This window comes from Peromyscus eremicus, chromosome 8b (assembly GCF_949786415.1).
Source record: "Peromyscus eremicus chromosome 8b, PerEre_H2_v1, whole genome shotgun sequence".
NCBI classification, from domain to species: Eukaryota; Metazoa; Chordata; class Mammalia; order Rodentia; family Cricetidae; genus Peromyscus; species Peromyscus eremicus.
The window spans coordinates 38,194,613-38,210,020 of NC_081424.1; the positions used below are offsets into that span (position 1 = coordinate 38,194,613).

Sequence of the window (15,408 nt, forward strand, 5' to 3'; positions counted from 1 at the left end):
GAACCACTGCTAGAAATGCTACTGGTATGCAGGCATTTTGGTGGCAGAATTAATACTATGTATGACTTGCTCTCTTGTGTAAAATGGGATTTAGACAAATGAAGATTAGGATTTAGACTCCTAGGGGACAGCTGGAGAAACCACAGTAGTCATTTAGGGCCATTTTGCTGAGGCCCTGTCATCCCACTCTGAAGGAGATAATTGGAATGCAGGAGTCAGAGCTAATATTTGCACAGCCTTTAAGGGTCTTCTGCCTTACTGTTCTCTGTAGCAGACTCGCTTGTACCATCCTTGGTGTTAGTACCTACTGCTCACAACTTTCTTCCCAATCCCTTGTGTATGTTCATGTCTCATATTCTCTTTGCATATCTCTTGGGTCCTAGGAATTTAACTTGCATCTCTGAATGTGTGATTCCATCTGTACTCTATGTTTGAGCTCTGGTCATATTCTTCTTTTCTCCATCAAACAAGTACTTTCTGCTCATCAGGTCCCAGACAGGGAAGTCAGTCAGATTGTTGCTCTTCTGTGTCTCTTGCACTGCCAGATATCTGGCATTGCTCCCTGAGTTCAGGCTTTCATGTTTTCTGATCAGTGCACTCCTTTCCTCCCTGTCCCAAGTTTCACAGTGCCACCACCGTAGGTATGGAATCTAAAACAACTTTTAAGTCTCAGAGTGCTTCCTTAGCATCTAATTTATAGCAGATGTATTTTAAATGCCTCTGTGTAGCACTTGGAACCTTTTTGACCAAACCCAATGGTTCCTAGTTGGGTAGACCTGGGGGTGCAGTACACTGGTAGAGCACTTTCCTAGCATGGGCCAAGGCCTGGGGTCCAGCCACAGTAGCCCACCCCCAAATCATAGGAAGTTGAGGTGGGTGGAGTTATACAGGTCAAATGCTCAGGGTCCAGTAATGGTAACTTCCTGTAATGCCGGTGTTACAGTCATGCTCCACAAAGAATTGTCCAAATGCTGCTAGTGCCTGCCCTTGTTAAGGAATAGCAAATTTTGCTTTTAGTTTGACTTGGGGAAGTGAAGAGAGAAATGCTGAGCACTAGTCCTGGCAGGAGGCCGAAGAGGAACAGCATGGAAATGCAGACTGGAACTTAAGGGGAGTTCATGAATTATGTTGAAAATTGCAGAAGTGCAGAGAGACCAGTTGGGCTAGCCTGTTGGTCTGTTGTTTGATGTGCTGGTCTTTTCTGGGCGGGGAGTCACACTTAGCCCCTGCCCACATAACTGGTGTCTGCTAGTTTGGGCCTGTGGCATCATGTCTTCTTCCTTGGCATGGCCAGAACTGTGTCTACTCTGTTCCTGCCCTGCCAGGCTCTTAATTTCCCTCTTTGAATACACATTTTTACTATCTCTTGTTTAGACCTTCAGCTATTACCTTACAAAGCTTCTTTAACAAACAAAAATGCTATAAGCTGTATAGTTAGGATTCCATTAATGATAAGAACACCATTAGTAAGCTTTATTGCTAGGTACTGTGAACTCTCTAAGCATTATTTCTCACTAAAAATGATAACCTATCTATATAATATAAATATATGCACACATTTACCTCTTAAGAAATGAGCCTGCTTTGTTAGTATGTTTTCTTCATTTCTAGGCACCTGTTAGCTGTTTGGACCCTGCATGGGTAACATATGTAAGACTGCAGAAATACCTCTATGTTGCTTTCTGTCTGTATACTTTAAGAGAATGGTTGTTTTCTTCCACAACTGGACAGTGGAGTTCTGTTTGATCAGACATCCTGCCATTAGTGTCTGATGACTCTAGAAGAAAAGTTGAGATGAGGCTGGTCTATTTTCTCAGTGATTTGCTGTTCAGGACAATCTAAAACCCCTGATAGAGCATTTGAAGATGCCACCACAACTGGTTGGTTTAATGGCTTCATAGTAATTCCTAGTTGCCCTGCAGTGACTCATTTTTAAAGGAATTCTGGAAGTGCCTGTTGTTACACCCACATCTTGAGAAAACTTTATACCACACTGTCATAAGGCCTGAAACACAATTGAACTATGAAGGATTTAGGTGGCTTGAAGCTTAACAGTATGTTTTTCCACAGATAATTAATAATAGAAAGTAAATTCCTTTGGGACAGCATCATATTAGAAGAAAATGGTGAATGTTTCTAAATCTGCCTGGCATTTGTTCCAGTGGTGGTCTAACTGGCATGAATGCGCCGATGGGGATGGGTTGGTGCCCCCCCTGGGGTCCTCAGAGCTTGTGTACTGACCCTGTTCTATTCTTCTTTAGAAGCTCCGTGTGCCACACCCCTGATCTGCAGCTTCGGGAGGCCGGTGGACCTGGAGAAGGATGACTACCAGAAGGTGGTGTGTAACAACGAGCACTGCCCCTGCAGCACGTGGATGCACCTGCAGTGCTTCTATGAGTGGGAGAGCAGCATCCTGGTGCAGTTCAACTGCATTGGCAGGGCTCGCAGCTGGAACGAGAAGCAGTGCCGCCAGAACATGTGGACCAAGAAGGGCTACGACCTGGCCTTCCGCTTCTGTTCCTGCCGCTGCGGGCAGGGCCACTTAAAAAAGGACACAGACTGGTACCAGGTAAAGCGGATGCAAGATGACAAAAAGAAGAAGTCTGGGTCAGAAAAGAACACAGCGAGGCCTCCAGGGGAGGCTGGGGAGGAGACAAAAAAATGCAGGCCCCTGAACAAGCCCCAGAAAGGCCTGAACCATGACCTTCCCCGGCGGCACTCCATGGACAGGCAGAACTCCCAGGAAAAGACAGTCAATGCTGCAGCCTATGGGGCCCGCTCTCCCTGTGGCTCCCCTGGCCAGTCTCCACCCTCTGGTTACTCTATCCTCTCTCCAGCCCACTTTAGTGGTCCCCGCTCCTCCAGATACCTCGGGGAATTCTTAAAGAACGCCATTCATCTTGAGCCTCACAAGAAGGCCATGCCCGGGGGCCATGTGTTCAGAAATGCCCACTTTGATTACAGTTCGGCTGGTCTGTCTGTACACAGAGCAGGGCACTTTGACACCCCTGTGCAGTTCCTGCGGCGACTGGACCTCTCTGAACTCCTCACTCACATCCCCAGGCATAAGCTGAACACTTTCCATGTTCGGATGGAAGACGATGCCCAAGTGGGCCAAGGCGAGGATCTCCGGAAGTTCATTCTCGCAGCCCTCAGTGCCAGCCACAGAAATGTTGTAAACTGCGCCTTGTGCCACCGGGCACTCCCCGTGTTTGAACAGTTCCCACTAGTGGATGGAACTCTGTTCTTAAGCCCCTCAAGACATGATGAGATTGAATACGATGTTCCTTGTCACCTTCAAGGTATAGGTGTTGATTCACCTTGCCTGCTTTCTGTTTGTTAAAACCCCAAAAGCAAACACGGTGGAATTGCATCCTTTTTTTCTTTTATTTAATTGTAACTGACGTGGTTTTGTTCTAGCCAAGGGCTATGGAACATGAGTATTTCAGCTTCACCTAGTGGGCTGGTGGTTTTTGTATCCTGATGTCACTGTACTGGGTTCAGTTGGCCTGGCGGGTAATTTTATGTTTTTGTTCTGTGCTAATTTGAAGAAAGGATCACCGATGTTTAGCTTTTCACAGCAGGGTAAAAATTTAGAGAAGGAATTACATTATTCTCTTTGCTGTGAAATAGTCAGTTTGAGTCCTTTAATGTGCCTAACAGGCTCTGATCCTTGTAAACAGGAAGGGACAGCATGTCTTCTTAATACTGAATTAATTTGACAATTGTGGAAGACAAGACTGTTGATGGCATCAGAAGGAAAATGGGGGATGATTGAAAACCCAGGCATGACCTTGGTTGGGAAGTGTAGTGGTCAGCTTATATGTACGACAGACTTGGGCACATTCTAGCCATAACTTGAATAGCAAGGAGTTGGTCAGTATAGGTGTGAAATTAAAATTGTTGAACTTCCAAAAGGAAAGAAATGCATGATGTATAACAGTTTATAACTTTAACAGAATGCTACAGCGTCAGTCAGATAAAAATGACTCCTGTCCTCTTCCACTAAACTCTGCTGTCTCCACCCCCAGAGCCAAATACTTAGAAATGCTGACTGATTCTTCAAGGGTTTTGACATCAGGATTTTAATTCTCCAGTTTTAGGTACTGTCTTTTGACTAGACTGGTGTTTAAGGTGGATGACTGTATATCTCCCTCTGGGGATAAGTCCCTGGTGTTTCTGCTGCATGTCAATAGTGTTGAACCAAAATATATATTCCCTTATAGGAACAGTCTTGTCAGGGATGCTGTTGTAAATTAGAGTTCATTTCTTCGTGTTTCCATTGCCTTAGATTTTTTATTTTGGTTTTTGGAGGCAAAGATCTCACTCTATAGCCCAGGCTGGCTGCAGAATCACAGTTCTCTGAAGACTGATATATTGAGAACTGTATTGGTGTAGAATCTGAAGGTTGTGAGTGGTGGTTTTATTTTTTGTTTTAACTTTGGAAGGTTGCTCTCTTCTAGCAAATTTGTAAACCACTTCTACACACTTAGCATATTTTTTGAAATTTTTTTTTTGCTTCTTCTATAAACATCTCTTCTGAAGGCTTTCATCCAACCATGCTCTATTCTGGCCTGGAGTGAGCACTGAGGTCCTGTTGGATGTGAAGGAAAAATCCTTTGTTTATTTCCCATGTTTTAAGTCTTGTCTCCTAACCCCATATTTTCTTTTCTTTATTTTCCCCCCCTCAGACATCTTCAGAAGTTGAGACATGGGAAGTTTGAGAATACCTTCATTCATTCTTAACGCTTGATTGTTACCTTGCTGGGTCATGTAGTCCTTTAAATTATAGATATTTTCCTTCAGAAACTTAAAAAGTGTTTCTTCACTTTCTCCTATCTTATACGGTTACTGTCTTGATGTCTAATATTCTTATGATTCTCCCATCTCATTTTTATCGTCTCTGAAGTGTTCAGTTTTTCTCTTAATGTCTCTGGTGTCCTGAAATTCCACCATGATGTGGTTCCTCAGCCCCTCCCTCTTCATTTACTGTGGACTATCTTGGATTATTGAATATATAAACGTAGATCCTCACTTTGGAGAAACTTTGCTTTTGCATTATTTCTTTGATAAATTCCTCTCTTTACATTTAAAAAGTACTGGAACTCCTGTTCATGTGACACTGTACCTCCTAGATTGGCATTCTCAACTCCCCTTTGATAGGAGAGAAAATCCTTTTGTTTATCTGTTACTTGTCTCTATTATTCTATTACACTTGCTGGAAATGGAACACATCCTTGGATTTGCCTTCTAATATTTTGAATTTCTAGGAGCTTTTTGTTTGTGTTGTGTTTTTTGAGACATTCGCTATGTAGCTCGGGCTGGCCTTACAGAGATATGTCTGCCTCTGCCTCCCAAATGTTGGGTGTAAAGGCGTGCGCCACCAAGCCTAGTTCCGGGGTTTTTGAAGAGCACCATATTCTTGTTTCTCAGATGTAGTTTCTTTTATTATCTTTCAGAATAAGAAAAAGGAGCTGTAGTTAAGAGTAGTCTTGTATGGGTGTTTTGCCTGATTTTCTGGAGTCCTTTAGCCTTTGTCATGAGGCGGGACACCCCAAAGCCTGGTGGCCTCATGGGATTTAAAGCCCTCTCACAGTTCATGGCAGGGTTGGATAGGATGGCTTCTCCTACACATCTAACAGGTGACAGGCTGGTTGGCTTCTGGTGCCCCAGCTGGAATGGGCTCTCTGTTATCCATGTTTACTTTCATCTTCCACTAGTTAGTTTGGGAGTTTTTTAAAGTTGTGTTTTTAATTGAAACACAGTTGTCCATATTTATGAACTGTGGTGTGACGTTTTGACGCTTGTTTATGTTGTGTGATAAGATTAGGGTACTGAAGATCCCATTCACCTCCTCTTTATAATCTCTGGGAAGAACATTCAAAACCCTAGTTATTTTGAAAAACACTACATAATAGTGTTGGCTACGGTTGCTAGAGTACAGTGAGACATTAGACCTTCCCCTCCTCCTCCTGTGTAGATGTGTGTCCTTTAACCCACTTTCCCCCACCCCTTACCTAGCCTTAGGTAGCCATTGTTCTTACTCTGTACTTCCATCAGTACTTTTACATTCCACAACTCTGTGGATCACATGGTATTAGTCTTTCTGCCCCTGGCATATTTTTTTATTAATTAATGTAATATGTTCAGGTTTATCCATTTTATGGCAGTATGATTAAATATCTATTATGGCTAAATATATGTGTATATGTATATGCACGAAAGTATTTTCTCTGTCCAGTCATCGTTTTGATGGACTCTTAGTTTGATTCCATAGCTGTTGTGAGTATTGCTGCAGTGAATATGGGAGTACAGATACTGATTGCATTTCCCAGTAGTGTGATTTCTGGATCATATGGTAATACTAATTGAAAATCTTTTACACAGGTCATTACATATTCTTTCATTATTACTAGGTAATTCATAATTTTTTGTTTATGTATTTATTTTGGAAACACCTCACTGTGTAGCGTTGGCTGGCTTGGAACTAGCTATATAGATAAAGCTAGCCTCAACCTCAGAGATCAGCCTACCTCTGTCTCCAGAGTGCTGGAATTAAAGGTGTGGCTCAATTTTTAGGTTTTTTGAGGGAACTCTACTGTTTTCTATCATGGCTGTACTACATCTCATTGGTAGTGGATGAAGCTAGAGGACATAATTAAATGAAATAAGCCAAGCACAGAAAGATGAAACCATATGATCTCATTCAGCTATAGAGTCAAAACAACCGATTTTAGAAATATGCAATTGAATAGTGCTTGGCTAAGACTGGGAAGGGTAGAGGATACCCTCCCCAGGGTAGGAAAGAGAGTGGCCAATGGCAGAAATAGAGTTAGGTGGGGTTCGATTTCTTCCTGTTTTATAGAAGTGAGTTTGTATTTTTGTTTCTCATTTAGCATAACTGCTAGTAATTTTAGGAGGAAATGGGTAGAAACACCTTTATTTCTACACCTTTAAACTTGCACCATACTTTGTAGAAATGAATTAGGGTACTTACAATGGACACATTTATTTTTATGTCCATCAAGTATTCGTTTGTCAGTCATACTTTGCACATGTGCTAGGTGAGGTCATCAATGTATATTCTTGATATATAAAATGCATTTTATACAATATAATTAACTGTACTAAGCCTGAGGCTGTAACTAATAGCATCACACATGGAATTAGTAAATAACACATACACATATGTACATACTGTACATTGAGCATTCTGAGATTTCCAAGGAGGAAAGGGCCACTTGGGTTTGGTTCTTCAGGAGGCAGTATGAAGGCAGTATGAGGGATGGTGGTTAAGAGAAAATCAAGTAGGTTGTGATCAGGAGATGAGTTGAACTGTTTGGTTGGAAATGTTACAGAGTAGAAAAGGAATAGATGTGGAGAGCCTGCTGGCGGTGGGGGGCATTCCTTTCAAGCCATTGTAGAAACCCTTTACCATGTGATTATGAATTGAGAGATTTTTCAACATTTAAAAAAACAAACATAATAATATACCCAAAAAGTTGCTTGAAAGGTTTGGGACCTAGAGACAGAGTTGAAACTGTACATTTGTATGCATGAAGATGAGAAACTACTGGCTGAGGTAGTGAGAATTAAAAGGAAGAGATATCTGCAGGAGAATTTTTTTAAGGGAAGTTACAAATTTGGAGACTCTGACTGTAAAAATGAAGGGTCTTCCTTAGTTCTCCTTGAATCCAGACAAGATAAATGATGCTTTCACAGGCAGGAGTAGATAAGGTTGGGGAAAGGACCTGATTTCATGGGAAAGAAGGTAGAGATCATTTGTATATGTATAGTTAATTTTCTGTGGCAATATCTAGCAAGCACTGTTAGAAACTAGCATTTGGGTGAACACGTGGGAGCTTATTTTTAACATTGATGGCTAAATCTTGGCAGTAAAAAGCTCTTAAATGAAGAGAAGAGGAAATGGCTGTGATAGAGCTCAAGACTAAATCCTAAATCCTGTTGATCAGGGAGGGGATGGAGAAAGGAAAAATTAGTTAGGCCTGAATTACTTACATGTCTGTATGCACACTGGTATGTAAGCATACACAGAGATAATGGTTGTGTTCAGTGCATGCTACAGAGGTACTAACAACTAACTTCTGGTTTTAGAATCTGTGGTCAGGGGCTTTAATGAATACTAGAGAAGTCAGCAGTACCACAAATAAGGCATTAGTCATGGGTCAGTGTTTCTCTTGCTGCACCTCAGAAGTCTGGGTGATATTATTTATAGCAAGCTCTTATCCCAACCACACTTTTAAAGCATTTTCAGTTCCAACGAAATGACCACATTCTAGGCCATGGGATTCCTCAGTTCACAGTTGATTATATGTTGCTGAGATGTTTACTGTGTTCATTGGATTCCCTTGCTCTGCCCCTTACTCCCTCTGGCCCTCCCCAGCTCTGCTTCAAGCCCCTGCTCTCTGATCAAGAAAATGGTTTTGTTTGGTTTTCATAAGTAAGATTGGTCTAGTTAAGAGGGACTTTTTAGACCTCTTTACTACTGTCTATCATATGTAATTGTCCCATTAGGCCTCTGGTTACAGAATCTTTCCTGTGGCTCAGAAATTCTCTGTATAGGACATGGTGGAATGGTAATGGAAAACAAATCCAGAAACTAAGGTTGGACTCAGGCCTCCCAAGAGTTTGCTTGCCTATAGGGTAAGAGTCAACATAGCCATGAATTGGGCTTGGTCTTGGCTCCTTATTTTCTTTGTAAGCTTTCACAAGCTACCCAGGCTCTTTAAGCTGCTGTCTGTCCCTCCTGTTTGAAATGGGAGTAACAATCACAAGTCCTTTGTAGCATTGCTGTGATAGTTAAATGAAGTAATTGATAGAGCACTCACAGCACAGGGCAGACCCTTGGTAAGTGCACAGTGAGTGTTCCTTGTCTTCATCTTCACAGCCATTGTTAAAAGCACCTTCTGTGTTGGTGTTAACTTTCACCAGCAGCATTGATGTGTCATTGAGCATTCCAAGTTGGACCAAGGAGGAGACCGGAAATGAAATGTTCCAGTGGCTCATAGATAATTGAATTGACTTGTGGATATGGTCCCAGGCACTCAGTGGGTATGGCATGTGAGAGCTTGTTTTCACTGTTTTAGGAGAGAGGTGGGTGGTATTATAAGAAGCCCTTCTCATCCTTCCTGGTTTGGGCCTAGACACCCCCCAGCTTATAGTGTCATTGGCTGTCACCATGCGCCATCCATTCACTCAGCACACAGAGCTTTTCACATTGCTGACCTTGTGCTGGATACCGAGTTGACAAGGATGAATGGGGTATATCCCCTGCTCTGAAGGAAAAAGAGGTCCATGTAAGCAAGTGTAATGAAAAGGTTCCCTCTAAGGACCATTAGGTGCCTTTGCACTAGAAAACAAAGAGCTGGTCCTTCCAAGTGAATGGTAAAAACCCTTAGTCTGACTTTTGGCAGTGAGCAGCACATTCTGAATAAGAAGCCACTGTGCAGTGTTCTGAGGTGATGTTCCCTGTTCTCGGCAGTGTTCTAGAGTGCTCCCTGTGCTGCTCAGCAGTGTTCTAGAGTGTTCCCTGTGCTCAGCAGTGTTCTAGAGTGCTCCCTGTGTTCAGCAGTGCTGCTGTTACATACTGCCCAAGGAAGATCCTGGACATGCTGACTAATTATTTAAACCTTTACCCTTTCATATAATTGGATGACCTCTTACCTTTATAAACATTAAGTCCTTGATAAGCAGTGTAGGAATGAGGTTGTGACTTTTAAAAGCCCAGTAAATAATATTTTGGACTTCTAATGCATCACAAGTAATATATAATTCTAGTTCCTAATTTAGCTGTGGTGATAGGAGTTTTGGGAATGAGGACAGTTAACATAGTAATTGTGGCTGTGGTAAAATTCTGGGCTGTCAATACGAAGTCAGACATTTTTAGATGAAATTGTTTGTGGGTTACAACTCAGCAGACCAGTGTTGTTGGTTCATGTTGGTTCGCTGTATGCCACATGTAGACTCTGGAGAATCCTGGTGATTACAGACTGGTTCTAAGCATGTGGCTTTATTATTTGGATCTGGATGGACACACAGTATAAGCTGGGCAGCACATTTTAGAAAAGTAAATTAAAGCAAGTGTCTATTTTAAATAAATTGGAATTTGTCGTATTGATAGCAACCATTCACTGTTATCTTACTAGGACAGTTTAAGGATGTATGATAGAAACCATCTGCCTTGCTTTTTCTTTTTATTCAAATGATAAAATGTTTGCTTTTTGTTGTTGATGAGGGAATTTGGGTTGCAACTGGAAATGAAGGTGCTTTCCACCATAGCCGCCACCTGAGCCTTGTGCTTTCTGTGTGCAGGGAGACTCATGCATCTGTATGCAGTGTGTGTGGACTGCCTGGAAGGGGTTCACAAGATCGTCTGCATCAAGTGCAAGTCCCGCTGGGATGGCAGCTGGCACCAGCTGGGCACCATGTACACCTACGACATCCTGGCTGCCTCTCCCTGCTGTCAGGTCGGTATCAACTGAAGCTGGAGTGCAGTGGGTGGCATTAGAGTTAAAGGCTGCCTTGTGGTTACTTGGAGTCGTGAGCGCTTGGAGAAGGTGCTTCTAAGGGAGAAGAAGAACTCAGATGCCTGAGTTGTTACCTTGAGGTAGAACACTGTATAGTCAGAGGAATATATACAATAATTGGCTTGGGGTATTTTCCATTTTTATGTCAGAAAAAAGGTTACAAAACAGCAGAACACCTTCTTTCCACTTGTAACTAAGCATGGAAAGTGCTCTGCTGAGGCCCTGCTGCTGGTCAGTGGCCTGGTGGTCAGGTTCTGTGTAGGGCTTCTTCAGTTTTCTTTTTGTTTGCTTGTAGTTTTCTCATTTTGTGTAACTAATTTGTAGCAAAAGGTTATAATTTAAACTGAGAAGGAAAGTTTTACTTTCTAGAACAGACAAAATTTTCCTCTTGCTTACTTTCTGTGAGAATTGGCAAAACCCCAGCCTCTCACTCTTAAGTCGTGTGAGGTTGACCAGAAAGATTTGTAATTCTTTTGGTTTTTCGAGACAGGATTTCTCTGTGTAGCTTTGCGCCTTTCCTGGATCTCCCTCTGTAGACCAGGCTGGCCTCAAACTTACAAATATCTGCCTGTCTCTGCCTCCCGAGTGCTGGGATTAAAGGTGTGCGCCACCACCGCCCCGCTGATTTGTAATTCTTAAAGTGCTAGGAAAGCAACATTCTTCTCTGGCTCTTAGGAGCACCGGGAGCGTAGCTGTCAAAAGGAAGGGAGGGAGGTGTTGACATAAAACCCCATTAAATAAGACACGAAGAAGACCCAAACCCCAGGAACCCTGAGTTCAGTGTTCCACATGCTTGAGGAAGAACGTGTTACAGAATTCCCTGGTAGGCATTCCTGTGTAGCAGAGACCTTTCCTCCTTCTCTTGCCAGTTTGTTCAGTGGATGACCAGTTTCTGTGGAGGTCACAGGCTGCCAGAGACAGTGACAGACAGTAGTTCAGCTGTGTGTTTGTTTTTTTTTTTTGTGTGTGTGTGTGTGTGTGTGGTTTTTTTTCCATTTAGAAATTTTCCAGAAGAGAAATCTGCTCATGAGAGAGGTAGACAGTCGTCTTTTTCTGACTTTTGGTTTTGGATAAGGCTGACTAGTTTTCTGCTCTTGTGGTATATTGACTACCTTTCCAGATTCAAGGTTAGCTTTGACAATGAGTTACCATAATCTTTTAGTTAATCACTGTCACGTTATTGCTGTGCCTTATGTCTACTGCTGAGGTAAGAGACACCAAAGGAAGTGGCACCTTTCTTCTCTGCACATACGAAATGTAGCAGGAAGGCTAGCCTTTGAATTAAGGAACTAAGGAAGTGAACAAAGGCCTGTTAAAACTCATGGCACCTGAATGTGGCATGGGACCTTGCAGCACTCACTCGCCTTCTGAGTTGTTGCTTGTAATGGGTGACTCAAATTTTTGAATGCTTTGCCCAGGTCTACACAAATTGTGTCACAGCTGTGACTAAGACCTGTGATTCCTATTTTGGTCTTTTTTCTACTACATGTTGAAAGGCCATGGGATTTCCCTATCTTCAAAGAGAAATACACAATGGCATCCTTCCCACCGGACCTTTAGCATACAACTGCCTATTTATTCTTTAAACTGATATATGCCAAGACTATATTTTCTGGCCCCCAACTGAAATGGAAAACTTGTTTGATTACTATTATTAATCAAGTGAATATATTCACTGTGAGAATATAGTAGTAGACACTACTAAGGATTCCAGGTAAGTCTGAGGCAAAAATAAGCAGTAAGTGGTTATCAGAAAGGAATAAAAGGTTAAAGAGAACTTTCTATTCAAGACTCAGAGGGACGAAGTAGTTAAAAAGGAGTTCATTTTAGGTTGTAGAAAGATAGTCCGTATGTTGCTGAAATGTGCACTCTGGAGTGCATTTAGTTTAAATCCCAGCTGTTCTGCTCTCTGTTTTCTTGGGCATGGTATTTATCACTGTGTGCCCCTTTTCATCATCTGAAATGCAGATTAGACTCCCTCACAGGAATGCTTTGAGGACAAATTTGTTAGCACATATTTAGGAAGGATCTAAATTAAGACTGTTTGATCTGTAATTTCTGCCTATCCACTTCACTCCCAGATCTATTGCTGAAAGGCTCCAGGACCATGGTGTTAGAGGCCTAGGCACAGGTGAAGATGTGATGCTAGTGAGTTCTAGAAGTCTCAAGATACACATAGCACTCCTGCCTAGATTGCCCATTTTGATTGGATATTTTAGAGAAATTTAAAGAAAACAGTGTTATGTGGAGTCAAATGAAAGTGTATGTGAGCTTTTGAAATAAACCTGGACTCTTCAGGAAAGTATTTCCTGTAGGTTTGGGTGCAGAGAGCTAGTTTCAGCCATTTGCTTAAAATCCAGGGAATAGGTGATGGCTGTTAGGTAACTGGTGGAAATGTTCAGGAAGTATAATTTAGAATTCTGTCATTGATAGGCACCTCATATTAAGAGAGAGCCTGGGAGATCGTAATCTTTAGAAGGATGATGATGAATGTCAGAATGTTTATCTTAGATGTGCATCCCCTGATTCTGTTAATAATGGAGAGACCTCACTGAATTTCTTTCACTTCAGTTTCTTTCAATCAACACTTAGATTTGACGGCTTTTGACTAGTTTTGTAAAGCCAGTAGGACTGTGGCTCATGATGTCTGTTTCCCCAGGCTCGTCTGAACTGCAAGCATTGTGGCAAGCCTGTGATCGACGTACGGATCGGAATGCAGTACTTCTCTGAGTACAGCAATGTCCAGCAGTGTCCACACTGTGGGAACCTGGACTACCATTTTGTGAAGCCATTCTCCTCCTTCAAAGTTCTCGAAGCTTATTGATGAAAGCTTTGCTTTAGTAATAGCTATTTTATTGATATTATTACTTTACTACATATCTTTTATAGGGGAACATTCTGTGACATTAATTTCTTTTCTAATTTAAAGCAGAGTTTACTTTGTATATTTGTGCCACTAAAATGAGGGCTGCCCCTTGCCCTGTCTTGATTCCCAAATGTCGTGTGGTTAAGACTGGAGCCCAAATGGGAAATGGTGCAGATCTTGGTAGGGTTTTAGTCTCACGCAGAATCTCTGATACAGTTCTAAGGTGATAGGAAGGATGGTTGCCATTTAGGTGTGGGATTCTGTGGTGAAACTAAAGGTGTGGTGGGAGTTGGGAAGAAGCTTTTACTAATACGTTAGCTCTCTTGAGACCCACTGTTGGATGCTTGGGCCTTGGGAAGAGTAAGTGACAAATGAATGTAAGTCTGACCCTGGAGAGCCAGCATTGCGATAGGCTACCTGAATCTGCTCTTCAGTTCCGGTTGAGGTGCAGTTTACTCCCACTGACAAGTGATTTGAGAGTAGAACTGAGTGCTCTTTCTTTGACTGTTTGTATAATTTAACAGTTTTCATACTGGAAATATCCAAATTATATGACCATTGGAAACTGTTGCTGTTGCAGTTTTAAGTGAGCTGCTTGTGAAGTGACATTAGAAATGAGGCACATTGAATCAAGAAGGCAGGAAGGCAGAACTTGGTTATTTGAATTGTGTTGTATCTCTAGAAGCTGGTCAAAGAACCTACAGAAAATCTGCACGTGCTATGGTGGGCATCGTTTACAGACTGCATTGCTGAAGCAATTGCTTGGTATCCAGAACTTCTCCGAGATAAACCTCTAGCCTAAGTGCTGGGCTGCAGAACCAGTCAGGCCACACTTCTCATTCTATCTCTTGCCACATTAACCCATTTAATACTGACTTTCCAAAATCAGAGGTGACCTCAAGAAGGAAGGGCAAATTGGTTAGAATGATAAAGAACAGTTTTATTCTGTTTAAAGTATGTCTCATTTGGTAGCAGTAATACAAAGAGCTTATCTGAAAATAGATCATCCTAAAGAGTCCCATGATCCCTATTGTTTGTTTAAAAAAAAAGTTCCATACAGAACACCAGATATTCCAAAACCAGCCCCTGTTCACTAGAACTTGGAGACTTAAATGTGCTGAAGACATCTCTTCTAGAATTAGAATTAGAGAATTACTTCTCATGAGTAAATTTGATAATTTGAAGTATGATACAGAAATATACATTAAAAGAATACTAAAAATAATTCATTATATAAATAGGTAAATTTGGGGTTTATGTAAATATTTTATATTACTTACTTGGTTTATGCCATCACCCCAGGGGGTTTTCTTTTCACAATTGTCTAAACATTATTGCCATTGAGTCTTAAGTTCTTCAGAAGTGCTTGGTGTTTTGTTTGAAACAACAGCATTAAAAAAAAAAAAAACCTGTGCTAAACTAAAACTCTTCATCAGTTGGTTTGTTACTTCTGGTTTGGTGTTTGATGATCTGAAAAGTTTCACATCTGTAAGAAATGCTCAAGTTGCATAAGACAAGCAATAATTATTATTGGTCAGATGATGATTAATACAACTATGTTAGGTCTGTAGGACATAATACTTGCAGATTTGTCTTTGATGCACAGAGCTGCAATTGTGAGTTAGCTGCACACTCAAGTTTAAAATTTTGTTAAGTTTTTATTCAGATACCATATTTGTCTTTGTGTTTGTTGCTGATTTTTAAAATAAAATACTTGTAATGCTGTTCTTTAACCTATTGACGTTTTCTAGTAAAACTTCATTATATTATTGTTTTGAAGTCAACTTATCCATTGCACCAGTGAATTCTTTAGATTAAAAAAAAAAACCAAAAAACTGTGGGACTATAAGCCACATTCTATTCTTGCTCCTTCATTTGTTTTCTGCCCCCCAAATGAAGAAGTTTGACTTAATTGGATAAGATTTGCTTTTGATGTTCTGTTGATAGAGTAAGGACTACAGATGTGTGTAGTCCTATAAAAAGAGAAGCATGAGC

At 41.4% G+C, this 15,408-nt stretch overlaps 1 protein-coding gene across 1 annotated transcript in view; it reads left to right on the top strand.

Annotated features, from left to right (window-relative positions):
- Heca (hdc homolog, cell cycle regulator) overlaps positions 1-15,146 on the top strand; it is a 44,688-nt gene extending 29,542 nt beyond the window's left edge. The window contains exons 2-4 of the mRNA XM_059272712.1: positions 2,262-3,302; positions 10,333-10,487; positions 13,207-15,146. Of these exons, the coding sequence (XP_059128695.1) occupies positions 2,262-3,302; positions 10,333-10,487; positions 13,207-13,371 (1,361 nt within the window). The 3' untranslated portion in view covers positions 13,372-15,146. The remainder of the gene's footprint in view (positions 1-2,261; positions 3,303-10,332; positions 10,488-13,206) is intronic.
- The last annotated feature ends 262 nt before the right edge of the window (positions 15,147-15,408 follow it).